This window comes from Thermobia domestica, chromosome 3 (genome assembly GCF_964235325.1).
Source record: "Thermobia domestica chromosome 3, izTheDome1.hap1.1, whole genome shotgun sequence".
NCBI classification, from domain to species: domain Eukaryota; kingdom Metazoa; phylum Arthropoda; class Insecta; order Zygentoma; family Lepismatidae; genus Thermobia; species Thermobia domestica.
Genome location: NC_137456.1, coordinates 48,333,609 through 48,350,687, shown reverse-complemented (window position 1 = coordinate 48,350,687; position 17,079 = coordinate 48,333,609). Strand labels below are relative to the sequence as shown.

General features: G+C 37.4%; 1 protein-coding gene across 3 annotated transcripts in view; it reads right to left on the bottom strand.

Moving 5' to 3' along the window:
* Positions 1 to 14,168, bottom strand: part of LOC145680373 (uncharacterized) — a 37,908-nt gene extending 23,740 nt beyond the window's left edge. For 2 of the 3 annotated variants that reach the window (XM_081750803.1, XM_081750801.1), the window contains exons 1-3: positions 13,945 to 14,167; positions 8,446 to 8,604; positions 3,485 to 4,134 (exon numbers count right to left, since the gene is read on the bottom strand). In XM_081750803.1, coding sequence (XP_081606929.1) covers positions 3,485 to 4,134; positions 8,446 to 8,604; positions 13,945 to 14,088 — 953 coding nt within the window. In that variant the 5' untranslated portion in view covers positions 14,089 to 14,167. Of the gene's footprint in view, positions 1 to 3,484; positions 4,135 to 8,445; positions 8,605 to 13,944 lie in introns of all 3 variants that reach the window. The other variant, XM_081750802.1, reaches the window with a different exon arrangement.
* Positions 14,169 to 17,079: the final 2,911 nt, after the last annotated feature.

The following is a 17,079-nucleotide window of genomic DNA, read 5'->3' as shown; positions in this document are numbered from 1 at the left end:
CATCCTATCTTCTTATTCATGATAAATAAAGTTCAGTGACGCCGTTTTCCGCACCCGAGTTAATTCTATATTGTAAGGATCCTTACATTACAGCGTGAGCACATGTTTACAAGCGACACGTGCTTTCTTTTTTATAAGCAGAACACGACACACACAACCAGGAAGACATGAAGAACAACAACACGATGGGAACCGAAAGAGAACGAGCCACCTGAAGAAGGCCTATAAAAGTGGAATCAAAGAAGACGGAGGCATCAGTTGACCACTGATGGCTAACCCATAATAGCTCTGGACGTCGCATTGGACGAAGGGGCTCTACCTTACCTAAAATCCCTGGAGGCTGCCTTGAAGCAAAGGGGATTCCGAATCACAAACCATTCCTCAGGAGGCTGCCATGAGCGGAGTTTCCATATAAAACATTCCTTCCTTCACCTCTGTCATAAGGAAGATTAAGATATATTAACATTGTAGACACAAAGACTGTTTTGTATTTTTGTAAAATAAATAGGTGAAGGGCTAGGATCCCGGACTGTCATTGTGTCTACCCACACAAATTAATGTAATATTTATCTGATCAGAAATGATCTTGATCTTTATATTTTACTTCGCTGATCCCAACTACATGCACGTTTAGTCGCTGGATCTCTCTCTTCAGATTTTCTAGCTTATCTGTTATGTTTAGATTTCTGACCTTCTATCCTCCAATTTGTACTGCCTGTCCGTAAATAAGTGACTGACTTCTTGCTCCGCCAACTGCTTTTGTAATATAGGAATCTGAGTTTATTGCAAAAGCAGTTTGGGGTAATTCAGTTTTAAAAATCGTCCTTCTATGCTACGTGTTATTGAATGGAAAGATATGACGATGGTTTCCCGTTGCTTTAATAACAACAATAAAATGCTAGTAGCTCACTTATTTCTTTCCTTTCCTTACTTCTTTTGGGGAAAGCGACTTTGTGTATAGTAGATTACTGAATTCATATTTACCACAAATTCAAAGCAATAAAGACATATGAACCAAAGGTCTGCTGTTTAATATTTGTTGATGTAGCTTGAGATAATGTTATCTCATTCTGTGCAAAAATTTCCTTTGTCGGAGTTTATTTTTGCATTTTTCGTCCTAATGAAATATGCTTCAAGAACACTTCTTTCAATCAGTGGTTTAGCCATCGTAAAGCCTTAAAAATCTTGTATTGTACGTATTCGTAGCCGATCTTGTATTGTATGTTTAGTTTTCTGTAAATGCTTGAATAACCCAGAGATAGCCTATTTGTCCTCCAGAAACTCTCTTTTGTGTTCTTTTTACCTAGTATTGATATTCTTTTTTTGTTCTATCACTTTAAAATCTCCGCAGGAACAATATGCTGCTTAAATACTTTTTTATCCTAAAATAGCTTTTATATTGGCTCAGAAACCTTTTCAAGTTCTAAAGTGGTTTTAAGATGAATTTTGAGTTGGGTTGATTTTAACATCCCTTTCAGCAGCGAGGCTATATGAGACGGGACCTACTGATTAGCGTGGAATCCGAACCACATGCTCCCGCCGGGAATCGAACCCGGGTCTCCCACGCCAAAGGCGCATACGCTAACTGCTTAGCCACGAAGGAGGTGCTGAATTTTAAATTATGTTTCAAAGCCATTTTTTGAAGTCTGTATCATAAACTGGAGAATCAGGGAAAGAAAACGTTTATCATTTTGGTTTGTCTCTTTTTCTAGACTTTCTCGTTTCCAACCTATTAACGATATTAAAAGACTATTTCTGCCAACCTACCATAGTGGATCTACTGTAACCATTAATAAGTCTTAAATATGTGTTCAATGTCTCCTTTCAAATCCGTCAGAAATGTGATTAATCTGAATCCTATAATAAACATGTTCATCCAAATGTTTGCCTTAACCACCCATGGATGTCCAGATTTTTATGTAAGTAGCAAGTACTAGCAGTAGACTTCCTGTAAATTTTGGACTGGAATTTATTATCAGGTCTATAAAGTTAAATCCATGAAATTAATGGCGTAGTTTTCTTCTCTTTCTACCATGACTGAGTTGACTTGATTTTGAGTTTAACGTCGCTTTCAGCAGCGAGGCTATATGAGACGGGACCTACTGATTAACGTGGAATCCGAACCACATGAGCTCCCATTGGGAATCGAACCTTGGTCTCCCACGAAAAAGGCGCATACGCTAAACGCTTAGCCACGAAGAAGCTTCTTTTTTACCATGAGTTATAAATTCTTGCTGACTTACAGGCATGGTAATGTTCTTATTTTATAAATGATAAGCGGGTCACCGGTAAAACAAAAACATTTCATATATTTTAATTCTGATTTTCCAAAATACAACATTTAAAGTTATTGATAATTATTGTTCAAAGTTATTGATAGGGTGTTTCAGGTCAAAAGGGCAATACTTTAGGAAATGGTAACATGGGTGAGTCTAAGCAAAATGTTTATATGAAAATGGGTCGTACTCTCAACAGTATGAGAGCTGCAGGTTGTGAACCATTTTTAACCTTTAGGTTGCTTATTGCTCACCATGTAGTTATTCTACACAGGTACACCGCATTTGAAAGGTCCTTGAATGACCTTTCTAATGGTATGTAACATGTGTCAGTAGTGTCTTTGGAAGGGAAACTATTGAGAATCAGTGTTGCCATTCAGTTCCCAATAATCTTAACATACCCAAATTTTCCTCAATAATTTCCCTTCCAAAGATACCAGTGACAAATCTTGCATACAATCCAAAAGACCATTCCATCACCTTTGAAATGTGCTCTCTCTCATCTCTATAGAATATCTACACGTTCAGCAATAAGCAACGTAAGGTCAAAAATGGTTCACAACTTGTAGCTCTCAAACCGTGAGAATAGGTTCCGTCAGCGTATGAACTTTCTGGCTTAAAATCATCCATACTACCATTCCTCAAGATATTGCCCTTTCTCTCTGAAACATTCTGTATTAGCTACAAGCGGAGAATGTGAGCTCCTCATAGCCAATAGCAATTATCTTCGAACTTAAAGTTATCCAATAGGTAAAGTTCAAGTATCTTGTTAAGTTCTAAGTAAATTTCGATGTAATTTAACACCAAACAACCTAAGTCTCTTTGATCATTGAAGTAAACAACCTATTATCCTCCAAACGTTTCAAAGAATGCAACAAGAGACAGAGTGTTCCTTCTGCTAGTCTGGTAGCTAGCGAAAGCGCCTTTGGTGCGCGCGGTTTTGCGTTTGAGTCCAGGTAAGAAAGCATTGAACGCATTATGGTGATTTAGATTCAATCATAGGTCCACGTCTCGTATAGCTCTGCACACAAAAACTTAAAAGCTTCAAAAGAAAACAATCAAAAAGGATGATGTGTCTTACACTAACGTCATCTGCTGTTGCAAATGTTGAATTATTTGGAAGACAGAACATCCTTAACTTCAAGATTAATACCTCTGTAGTTTATGAAGCAAAATACAGATGGCGTAAGGATTTTACATAAAATTACCTTTCCGGATGTTCATTGGCGCTGTACTGCTGTAAATAATTGGCACTATCGAGGATGGTTCCTGAAGATGTGTTTTCAAATGCTTCACCTTCTTCTGAATCTGAAAGAATAACTATCTCTTCAAGACCTTCTGATGTGTCAGTAATGTCTTTATTATTTTCATCAGGCAGAGATGATGACTCTCTTGCATTACTATTACAGGTACTTGTTATCTTTTCACTATAATTAGCATCTTTCTCAACTATAGTTATTGAATTACCGCTTTGGGAAGTGTTATTTTGACATACTACAGGGCACACTGAAGGACTAGAAGATGCACTCACACAAGAAACTCTACTGTTTTCTAAATCACTGCTTTCTGATTTGAAAGTTCGTACAGAATTATCTTCATATCTCTTATGTGCAGGATCAATCACCTGTGTGGAACTTACAATCTGATACAACGTAGAAGCATCTTGGTGGAAAGTGTTTGTTGATTCAGAAACATCCCATGTGTCTTTCTGAATACTTGAGCTGTTTCTTGCTTGTTTGAACCTCTTTCTAGGAGATACATATTCACCGCTCTGACGATTATCTGTCTGCGAATCACATTTCCTCTCATGGCTTGGCGCACCACTTATATGAGAAAACTCTTCCTTTATGGTAGTTACCTAAAATAAATAGCATATTTTGTAATAAATTAAAGCATTCATATATTAACTTTTATTAAAATTGCATATATATATATATATATATATATATATATATATATATATATATATATATATATATGGCTTAAAAATCTTGCTTGCAAGTATATTCGTGAACCAAAAAATCTAAGAGTCAGACCATTTTTTTGCGACACAGTAAACATATCAATACATCTTTTATTTTGTTTGTTGGTATGCCTCATACAAATCAAAAAAGAGTGACATCTGTATTTACTCTTGAATTCACGTTCTTGATTGATCGGACTTTACTCGCTAAATGTAGAAAAAGTACTCGCCAGTGTTTTTCAAGCCCTAGATATTATACAGGGTGCAATATGCTGGGAAATGGTAGTATGGGTGACTCTAAGCAAAAAAGTTCATATGAACATTGGTCCTAACAGCTGCAGGTTGTGAACCACTTTTGACTTTATGTTGCATATTGCTCACTCTGAAGTTATTCTACAGAGGTGAGACATAGAGGATTTGAAAGGTGATGGAATGGCCTTTCCAACGATATGCAGCATACAGCAGTGATGTCTTTGGACGGGAAGCTATTGAGGGAAATTTCTTGAGAAATTTACAGTTATTTAAAGAAATTCGATGACAACACTGATTCCCAAATTACTCACAGCCTAGCGTATGGAGACTTATAAATGTACTACAGAGATACTGCAATATGATGCAGAGATACACAGGTAGTGTATTATCAGGTCACCTGTAGACGAATTGCTGTAGCGAAGCTCAAATTTTACCAAAACAGTTTCTTGAATTGTGTAACAGGAATAGCCGAAATTTACTCCTGTGGATGACTTTCATGTAAGTGTAAGCACATTGTGGGAATTTTTTTTTTAATAGAGCAGCTACGAGGACACCTTATGTGGCTATACATATGTGTAGATTTTATGAAAGTTTATGGACGGCTACTTTGTTCCAGAGAACATTTACTAATTTTTGTCTTTTGTCAATTCCCAAGTTTAATGAGTGATCCTATGTACCCTTCTCAAAATTTTAAGTGTTATATCACGGTACAAATGCTTTATGAAAGAAAATGTACCTGTATACTTAGCTATATAACCACATAACGTAATAAAGCCTCATAAGAGAATAAAATAGGTTAAAAATCTTCGAAAATTGAATTTTCGTCTATTTTTTACTCATAGAAAAGCAGGAGATGGATCAACTGAACTTAGAGATAAATGCCATGGTTAGGCTTGCCACCTCTCCCGGAATCGAACTCACTCTCCCGACCTCCCGGACAAGCTTTGGAATCTTCCGGAAAGCTGTCACTGTTTATGATTTAATGCTGTCACTGTTTTTATTGCCTTCCTAAAAGTAATCAGTTTTAATTGTCTTTTTGAAGTTTAATTCTGTTCCGAAATTAATTTTCCTTTGGTACGGTATGCATTATGAAATTAAAAACAATGCTCAAGATTTAACGCAATACTAAGTTTTTCCTTGTAAAACATAACGTCGGCAAATCGCTCCATATTCAGAACTTTAAATGATAAACAAATGTTTGTTAAACATGTATTTGTGCGTCACCTTTCGTTTATTTACATAAATACATAGCTACAATAATTGTTTTAAATTTAGTGAAAATAAAGAGCGTTTGTTTAACTGAGAGGGGAGGGGAAATAAACACATTGTTGCGGCTAAGAGTTTACGCAAGTACTGAAAAAACGAAAACCCATTGTAGAAGTCTCGAAACTTCTTTGTTTCCCTTTACGTGATTTTGGTTCACTGTATAAATTTAGTTTGTCGAGTGTCACGGTGGAGTAAGTGGGTTTCGTAGGCGTTCTTGTCGTTGAATAGCTATATCTGATTCGGAGACGCAAGAAAAGAAAAGAAAAAAGTATTACTGTACATTTAATGACGAGTGGAAAAGTAGTTTTGATTGGTTGCAGAAAAAGAGTGAGTATGAAGTGGAATGTAGAGATTGTCGCCAAACGTTTTCGATAAAGTTTGAGGGCGTTCGTGCAGCAAATGCTCATGCTAGTTCTGCGAAGCACCAACGTTTAGAAAAGGAGAGAAGAGAAAATGCAGTATTTACATCTTTTTTTACGAAGCCCAACACTAAGGAGGAGGATCTCGTCACGGCGGCAGAAATTACAGAAACGTATCATGGAGTGAAGCACCATCTTAGCTATAACAGCCAGGATTGTGCAAACAACTTGGCAAGTGTTATGTTTTGTGACTCAGCAATCGCAAAAAAGATTAAATGTGGGCGCACGAAAGCCAGCTGCATTGTGGAAAACGTACTTTCGCCATTAGCATAAGAACAGCTAATTCAAGAGCTACAAGAAACAAAATTCTTTTTGGTGGCCACGGATTCTTCGAATGTTGGTAATCTGAAAATGTACCCTTTAGTAGTGCAATACTTTTCGAAGGTAGAGGGGATAAAAACCGGTAACTTGGACTTCTATGAAGACCCCGATGAAACCAGCGAAAGTATCAGCAAACACATTGAAAAATCGGTTTGTGAAAATAACTTGGATTTTGCTAACATTTCTTCATTTGCCGCAGACAATGCTTCAGTAAATTTCGGGGAGAATGTTTCTGTGTACGAGAAATTAAAAGCTCGCGTTATTAATTTGATCAAAGCCACATATTGCATAATAGTGTGAATCATGCAATGAAAGCGTTTTCCTTCGATGTGGAACATCTTCTGCTGAAAGTTTTTAGTGAATTCTCTGCTTATGCGAAGAGAACCAAAGAACTAAAATATTTTTTGACTTTGTAAACCAAGAATATAAGGAAGTACTACGGCATGTTCCTACGAGGTGGTTGTCCCTTCTGCCTGCTCTCGAACGTCTTCTTCTGAATTGGCCAGCACTTCGATCATATTTTGTATCACAAGGAGAAGATGAATGTTCTAAGATCATATGGGAAGTATTTAAGGACGAAGAAGAATCATATGCTCAAATGGTGTATTTGTTCCTCCAAAACATAATGCAAATATTCAATAATAGCATTAGACTCTTGGAAAGCGAGAACATATCAAGTGCAGAATTACATGAGATCATGACACTACTTAGGAAGAAACTCATTGAAAGAAAGGAAGATCAGTACTTTGGGAGGTCAAAGTTTGTAAATGAAGCTAACATTTTCTTGGAGAAGTGCATCTCATACTTGGAGAAATGGTACGATTTTGATAAATCCAGTTTCAGCCAATTAAGTGGGATGACTTGGTAAGTCTCTGTGAAAATTTGAAGTTTGAGATCGATATGGACAAACTATACGACGACTTTTGTTTAGTGAGGAAAGTGAAGACATCGTTGTGTGAATCTAGTGATAGAGTAGACTTACGTTAGGTGGAATTTTTCAAGAAAGTTACACCTCAAGGATGTGGGAGTGAGTTACTTAAATTAGTGTCATTCGTCCTCTCAGTCCCTGTTTCGAATGCAACTTGCGAGAGACAGTTCAGTGTAATGAACCAATCATTTTGCAAAGAAAGGCGTAACATGGGCGAGGGATTATTGAAAGATGAACTTCAAATATGTCAAAATTATACTATGAAGTGCAGCGATTTCTATAAATATGCACTTAAGAATCAGAAACTTTTGAATGCTGCTAGGAATGACGTAAAGTACAAGTTCAAGAAGAATAATTAGACAGAGGATACTTGTCCAGAAAAATATTGTTTCATCCTCCAACGACACATGCTTTCTGTTGAGTTATTCTAGTTCCCTACTCTGTGAAATTCACGTTTTTTATCCTTTGTGTTTGGTATAAATAAATGTAATTAATGTTAATTCAAAGAGTTTAGTTCCAAATATGGTTTCAAGAGATGGAGCTGCATTTGACCATTCATTAGAGATACAGGCTACTGTTTTTCAGCGCTTGATTTACGATGTTTACTAAAATTTCATTTGTTTGCTCCAGAAGTCTCTAAATACAATAATGGTGTATCTTCCAAACGCGTTGTAGATGTTATAACCTCTAAGCGTGTATAGATTTAATTTAGTATATTATTACTAAATAAAGTTTCAATACTTTTTTTTTTTTTTTGGTTTCACAGAAAACTCCCGGAATTCTATTCTTGTGAGTTGGCAAGCCTAGCCATGGTTCTATACTACCGCACCAAATTTTTAGTTTGGGCTGTTTCCAAACTTTAAGAAATGGTTCTATGCATTTCTCCCGAAATTTGGAGGGTAGCCTAAGAGAAAGTAAGGAGTAGCAAGTACAAGAAGGTGTTGAATAAGGAATACGAGAGGCTTTATCAAGAAAATAAAAGTTCAACGAAAAAAAAAAAAAAAATTGAATTAGACTGACCTTGTCGGAAGTTATAATCGTTTCTGATTCACGAGACGAAATGTAGTAATTTAATGCGCTTTCAGATCGATGGCAAGTCTCTCGAAACTCATGGAAATTCTCTAACTTATCAACACAAGAATAGCAAACATACTTTGGAAGACTATCCTCCTCGGAAACCTGTAAAAAGACAAATTTTAGTATGGTAGTAATAAATTTCTTTATTTAGTAAAACCAATTTAACATGCAATTCAATAAATACTGAAATTCCACCAGTGCACTTTTTTAAAAAGTTTGATGTCCTACGAGTATGAACCGAGGTTAAGGGAGACAGTAATGAAACGAATTAGTTTTAGTTTACCGTCCCACGGCCATGCTCTTTAGGCTAAAGAAGGCGATGATAGTGAAAGCGAGTGAATGTGAAATTAAATTTTTTGTGCTCTCCAAGTGGGAAATGAACCTGGAACCACGAGCATCAATGGCACACGCACTAGTCACTAGCTCAGCGGTGAGTGTGCAGAAGAAAACGAGAGAACTCCAAGAAAACGCAGGCTCATGGTGTTTGTCCACCACAGTCCACTTGGCGGGAGCTGGGATCGAACGAGGGACTTCATTCGGAGAATTATTCATTTAGACACTGTCACCGGGTTGTCCAAGTACAACATAAAAATTGTGGTACTTCCACGCAATCTAAACTTGCTGAACACAGACTTCACGAATGAATAGATGTGCTTCCTCTGGAAAATAACTGGCTGGCATACAGGTTACATCAGCAAGGTAACCGGATAATACCAATAATTCGCACAATCTCACTCTTTTAAGTTTCATTACTTCTTTAATTCCTTTTTGAGCTCCTTCGTGGCTAAGCCGTTAGCATACGCGCTTTTGTCGTAGAAGACCCGCTCATGTCGTTCTCGATTCTCGGCGGGAGCTCATGTGGTTCGGATCCCAAGTTATGCACTAAGTCTACATTTCCCATACTATAGTCTTGCTTTTGAAAAGAATGCTAAACTCAAAATCAAATCAAATCAAATTTACTTCCTTTTTGAATCTTTGATCAGATTTATTTTCAAAAATATATCCATTGTGAGCTCATTGATGACGGGAATAACGAGAAAACGAAGATGATCTCAGAAAGAGGTGGTGGGAAGTGATTATGGATGGAATGAGTGAGAAGCTAATCTGGGGAAGAATGGGTGAAAAGGAACGCGACCTGGAAGAAGCCCACTAACAGCAATGCTATACTTCACTGATAAAAACCTGTCTTAACCTTAGTGTTGTCATTATTCAACTTCTTTACTAGTAAGTTGCGAATAAAATAAATATTATTCAATTTCATTAATTAAGTTGACAAGTAAAAAATGCGCGAACCACCACAAAATGACTAGATACTGATTTCTTATAAAAACTGTACCATAATACCTTAAAAACGTATTCTATTTCTAGGTGCGCTTGTGCAAGTGCAGGAATCAGAATGATGGACTGATTGCTTTAAAGTATAAGATCCCGCTCATCACTGCGGCTGTACGCGACTACAGTTTAATGTGAAATTCAAACCACAAGGACTTCCACTAGGGATTGCATTTGTCGTTCTACTAACCATATCCAAAACCCAAAACGTTTTTGTTCGCTTGGCGCAACTACGATCTAACCAGGGACCCCATACGGCAAAGGTGATCTCTCTACCACTGAGCCACCGCGGCCCGATATTATGGTAGGTCTATCAGGGGGCGCATTGATGCTGTGTCTAGGGTGCTGTTATATTTCTAATACTCTTTCAATGGAAACTCACTTCAGACGTGCATAAATTTGATAAATCTATCATTCCAATATATCACTCACAAAATAACTAATATGCTAAATAATAAGGAATTCCACTTATTCCAATATACTACATTTCACTAATATTCTCATCGAACTAAAGTAGTTTGTTACCTTTATGAATCAAAATTATGCAATCCTAAAACTTAGTCTGCACTACTATTATAATCGTTATATATATATATATATATATATATATATATAAAAATCAAAATTAATGTCAATTCATAAACGTGAATAACATGTTTACCGATATTAGGAAAATATGCGGAAAAATCCCTATCTAAAGAACCTCTATAAAATAATAAGGTAACAGGATTAATGTAAATGTTCTCTGCAAAGAAAGTAACTACACTCAACACAAACAGAAGCACCTTAAATACACTTGCGGATATTTTTTTATTTATTTATTTTTTTATTGAGCGGCAGGGCGTTAGTGCTACACAGAAGGTCCAGGTATGTCAAGCTTAACCGAAATTAGTTTGAACTAACCTAACGTAAACTAATTTAAGCCGGACCTATTCCCCGGGACAAAAGACTTTTCTTTAGTCATGATATCGAAACTACGAATGCAGAATTACAATACACTGTCATAAAAATTTTAATTTTAAGGACAAAATGAGTGAGTGTATATGAAAGAAAAGTGTCTAGGACATTCATTTCCACTGGTGGAGTATTTCAGCACAATGGAAAAAAAAAATTAAAACAGTATTTTATGTTTACAAGCGTAAGGTTAGAAGTGTCAAACCGTTAACCTGCGGATAAAATGAGTGAGTACATATGAAAGAGACTGTGCAGTGTATTAATTTTCACCACGACAGCGTTTCTACACATTGTATACGGAACGTGTATTTTTATGTTTGCATATACAGTTACTAGTGAAACCATGATAAGTATATACAAGTACGTTGTTTCTATAAGATATAAAGTGTTTTTCTCACTATCCTCGTTGATGCGCATATCTTCAGTCGCTGACGCGTCTACTTTTTATGAACACCGCCCCTCTCAGGCCCCCTTGCTCAGGTTGGTTAAAGCTTGCTGCACAATTGATTTTATGGCATTCGTCCGAACGCGTAAGTATACCCGTTGGGGGGCACATCAGTTTGCACACATATTATCACACTGCGTGTAATTTCTTGGTCAGCGCCAAGAAAAAAAATGAAATGAAATCTTTGAGTTTTACGTCCTACGTTTATGTCGGTTAGGCTAATGGAGACGACGATGATGAGTGATGAATGAAATGGTGGAATGAAGAAAGTGGGAGGAAACGGGAGAATCCCGAGAAAACCCACGCACACGGTATTTGTCTACCACAAAGTTCACTTGGCATGGGCTGGGATCGAACCCGGCACCCCAAGCACCAGAGGTGAACGCTCTACCACTGAGCCACCGCAGCCCCCTCAGCGCCAAGAAAATAAAAAGTGCAGAATGTGCTTTATTTAGAGCACAGAAACTGAAATAAAGAAGTGTTTTATGAAGTTTCGCCTCAATAACTGAAAATTTTAAAAAAAAATTAAAAAAACCGAGAAGAATTGCTGTGTGGTTGTAGTGTGTGCTAGAATAAGAAAAGGGTAGAAATTAGTGTTTATTTATGAATCTTGGTGATAGTGAAGATGGTGCTGGACATTACGGCATAGGGTTTCAGCATTGTGGAGAGAGTATATTTAGAAAATGCGGGCTGTAATTTAACACTGTTTTGTTTTGTGCAGTTAAATTCTAACGAGGAAAATCTGTCGTGCGACCGATACGGATTAATGGATGTAAGGACGCGATGTCAAAAGTGTAGGAAAGCTGCTAAGAAAAAGTAAAGGAAGTATGTTTTCAAATGTAATGCGTAAAACGTTATTGGGAGAAAGCGGCAACAAAGGAAACATTTCTTCGAGGGTGCTTGATTGTCAGTAGAAAAGGTCAGGGTTGGCTGTTTTTTTTTTCAAAAAGTTAAAAAAAAAAAAAAAAACGAAAAATGTTTTAAATCGTATGAAATTACTGGTGACGTTTCCACATATTAAACCATCTGCATTAGTTTTATCTCTTTTTTTCACCTTTTAATCAAGGCGTCCCATGTTTAATTCTCGGTCGAACCACAACCCTTCTTTAAATTGTAAACCAAGTAGCGGTTCGGATATCACTTTAAGGAAAAGTCATCTTTTTACCTCGGCATTACATAAGGATGTTAAGCCTAAACACACGAGACGAAATCAAATTGTATGCCTGAATGGGCCTGTTGTTTTCTAAAAGAGCCACGGTTGCTTAAATATATTAAAAGAAATTGGCAAAATTTATCGACTGCCTATGCTGCTTCCAACATTAGCTTGGATTGGACTTTCAGTTTTAATTTAATTGAATATCTACATACTAAATTTGTAGTTTAATACCTCACTTTTAGTGTACTGATTATGATACATTGACCATAAAATTTTACATGCCATGCAATAACGACACTTTTCCGTTATTGCTTTGCATTTAAAGTAATAACAGGATTTTCCCAATGGCTAAGGCGGGAGTTTCCCGATTTATATATAATTCTGTAATGGTTTCGTTTGTGTAACTGTTTATCTTTTTGTCCTTTTGAAATGACTCGTGACAATTATATTAACAAGTATGTCAAGATCAGTACAAAGTATTTTCAACAGGAGACTTTTGTGAATGAGTCGGCAGACTCATCGCATTTGTGGCCAATAGTCCCGGCTATGAGTCCAAATGGAGAATAATTTCTGTCGAATGTACGCCGAGAAGCGGTTTGGATTCCGCTTTACGCTTATGTGACCCCTTCCTGCACAGCCCCGTTGATGCATAATAATAACACCAAGACGAAACGAACTTATTTATGTCCATATGTAATATAAATACAGGGAGCAAATTATTTAAACAAAAACAAAAACAAAAAAAAAATGGTTCAAAAAAAAGGGGGGGGTTTAAACATCGAAAACCTGGTTTTTGGTTCTTTCAATAAAAACCATAGTTTTTGCCAACCCTGGAAAAAGTACTGTATTTTATTAAATAAACAAAACATGATAAAGTGTAGTAATATGTGACGTGAGTGTACAAAGTAATCACGCAAGGCACATGTATTTATGCAATATGAAGTATTTATCCACTCTCATCATTTATGCGTATACCCACCATCGCTGATGCGCCTGTTCCATACTGACGCACCCCTTCGTTAGCGATCGGACCTACTGGGCTCCTCCCTGCCTGTTAAATTGCAGGAATTTTGGTGCCCACCTAGCACAATTTGGTTAGTGTTTTTTTAATTGGTTCTTTCTATACTCAGTCTTCTAAAGTCAATCTACACCCAATATAACACCTAAATTAAGAAAAATTTTTTTAAGGTGTAAGAATGCATTTCGTGCTAGAAGATAATATTTCATGAATGTGTGTCACCCCAACATACGATAGTACCGTGAACGAAACATTACCTAAAATAGAATCTCTTCAACTGAAAGGTGGAGTTTGTGTATTCATAATATATGTTCCGCCCTGTAGTTCTACAGCTGCACATCAAAAACGTAAGATCAAATCCTAAATGTACCGAGAACTACTTTGGAAACACTAGGAGGTATTATCAAAAGCAATATGCTTATAGGCGTTACATAGTGGAACATAAGTATTACATTCTTTCACCCTCAGGATCAAATTTAAACTGACATCTAATTTTCTGCATGAGATACAGACTCATTTATGGAAATGAAAACTTACTACCAGTGAAACACAACTCAAGATTTTTCCAAGCAAATTTCTCCCTTCGTCCTCAATTAGGTGTAATTTCAAGCGTGTCTGTTTCAGGCATTTTAAGCAAAGGCGACATATATTTTGAAAATCGACATCTGAATTTCCTATCATTTTGAAATAGGGAATGACAGATATCTATAGTTCCAATACTGCAGACAACCATCATCAGCGTTGCCAATTATGTAATACTAAATAACACCTAAGGTCTTTTCTCGAAAAAGCTTACGCAAGAATTGCGGAGTGTAAAACACAATCCTTGCAATAAAAATCAATTAAACCTATGCATGCCAAAGCAAACTCAAACGCAGATTTTATGCAGTGTTATGTTATGGAATTTTTTCGAAGGCTGATTCAGAATTAGCATCCAGACTCTCACAAATGCTAATGTTAGTTTTTCATAGTCAACGAAAGTTTAAATAAAGCCCGTCTCACATGGATCTGAACTAAGGCCTCAACTCAAGTTACAACTTGACAGTGTTGTTCAACTCAAACTTCCATGCAATTTCTTTCATCATAAGGTAATGTAGGGGTCTCAGACAATCCTTAAAAATAGGTAGGTTTTACCAATAAAGCTACTTGTAGCCACTGTATTAAACAGTCGAAAAGCACTTGGAGAATGTGTTATGTTATGTACAGGGCAATCAGCTATAGTAAACGTACATATTACTGTTTTTCTATTTTGCAATTTGAGTTCATCCGAAGAGTATGAAATAGCAATAGCAGCGATATCTGCTCTGTTGTTCGCACAACCTCCCTTAACCTAGCCGGCATAATCGTCGGACGTAGAACTCAAAAATTTCATTTGTTCGCACAACCCCCCCCCCAAATAAAACGAGAAAAAAAGAGGAGCTGCTGCTCCAGGGAGTGGATTCTTCGTCGCAATAATGCACAGGAATGTACCATATTTTTAATGGTGGATAATGACCTACTTGCAGAAGATCCTCGTTCCAGCAAAAAATTTTACAGAATGGGCTCTTCAAATTCCAAACGCTACTAGAATTAGTAACTTCGAAAATTCAGAAGCAAGATACGAACATAAGGGAAAATACAAGCTGAAAATCAAATGGCTTGGCCAAATATGTAAATGAGGGCAGTTGTCAGACGTAGAAAGCTAACATAAATGAGGAAGAGCAAATTTCTAGTTTAGATATTGAGGGTATCCGCTCAGCTCCCTACCCACAAAAGATACCCACGTTCCCTATAAAGTAAACTTATACCATTGCAGGCCCCTCTCATGCACTACAGGCGGACTTTTTGTATTGCGCCAGCTGCACCAAGGACACACAACACTGATGGCAACTAACTCTCGTTGTTTCTTTTATTTTCTAACTTACTACATTATTGTTTGGTAAGCAAATTCCACAATGTACTTAAATCACCTATTTTTAATCTTTTAAAATAAGTAATTACATTTGTTCATGCCTGTAGTGTTTGGGCGGACACTCCTTACTTCACTGCATACTTTCTCCATGGCTTCTATTCTTACAGTTTCTTTTAACAACGGGTGTTTTTCGCTGTTACTCCTTTTCTTCAATTTACTCTGAAACTAGGCGTTTCGTAATATATGTCCATATGAACGTTTTCTTGTACTAGTCACGTACAATCACCTACCGCAGTATTTGCATTACGTCCTGTTTTTCCGTTACACCCTATATATATATAGGGTGGTCCGGATGTGGACGAACCCTCCTTTAGTTTCAACAGTATAATGTTAGTTATGGTAGAATGTCTGTACACAGTCTTTAAGAGTCATAAACATAAGTATGATCACCATCCATATCATAACACAATTCTTCGCCGAAGTTCTCCCAGATGTTTTGCGGAGATACTCCGGAGTCACGAGGCTGAAGGCGTGTTCCACAGCTGCTCATAGTTCGTGAGTTGTGTGATATCGAGTGTTTCTGATTTGTTGCTTTATGGAACCCCACGGAGCATTGTCTGATGTCAGATCGAAACTTCTTGGAGGTCAGACAAAAGGAGCTGGTGAAGATGCACAACCTCAACCTCTTCCAATCCAGCGGCCAGGAAATGTCTGATTCAGGTAATTGCGCACGTGAATCGCGCTGGTGCTCCATCTTGCTGTATTACAACAGTGCCTTTGATACCTCTTTCTTCCAGTTGAGGCACCAACCACTCATTAAGCATCTCCAGCTAAGAATGTCCATTAACATTGTTTTCGAAGTAAGGCCCAAAAATGTATGTTGCACTTATTCCTGGCCACACCATCATGTGTGGTGGGTTTCTCTCCATCTCCTTGTAAAACCGGGGGTCTTCCTTACATCACATTACAATGTTCCGAGAATGCATACTCCGGTAGATAGCACATTCGTCTGTGAAGAGAACTGCATCACGGGATCGTTTGGAAGGGAACGCCTTAAGGAGAGTTCTGCATGCCTCTTTCTGCGCATCCATGTCGGAATCACTCAGTTCATTCACATGCATTGGACGGTAAACCTTCAATTTTAGATCTTTCATGTGCCTCATAATGGTGGTCCGAGGAATACCAAGCTCCGAAGACCTTTTACGTGTTGATTTTAAAGGCAATTGCTGCACTCATGCTTCCACTTCACGGCGCGTTTCCCTCCGTTTTATCGGTCGACCGCCTCGGGGAAGGTCTCTCATATTGCCCGTAGCAAATGCATATTTTCCCACTCCAACATTGTTACTTTTCTTCGTGGATTAATACGAAAGTGGTCTGTAAATTTCGCTTTAATCATGGTGTCAGCTGTGTAACGCCTTTCGTGAAGCCAAACCGCAACAACTAATCTGTTCAATGCTATATGGACTTTGATCACACATTGTTGATTACTCCAACTACTGTTACCAAGCAGAAAACAAATGAACATGGATAGCAATGTTGCCAGATAATGCCAAGCAATATTACCAAACAAATGTGGGTAAAACCTAAAACCGTCTGAAAACAAATTAGAAGTACGACCACTTTCGGATCACTCTGTACATATAGGGTGGTTGGGAACTCCACTGAAAAACTTCGGGAAGTGATTACTCACATCAAAATAAGGGGAAAAAAACGTTCATATGAACTTGGTGTCAAAAGTGCTTAGTTTCGGAGCTATAGGCCGCCGAAAACTGTTGTTTATG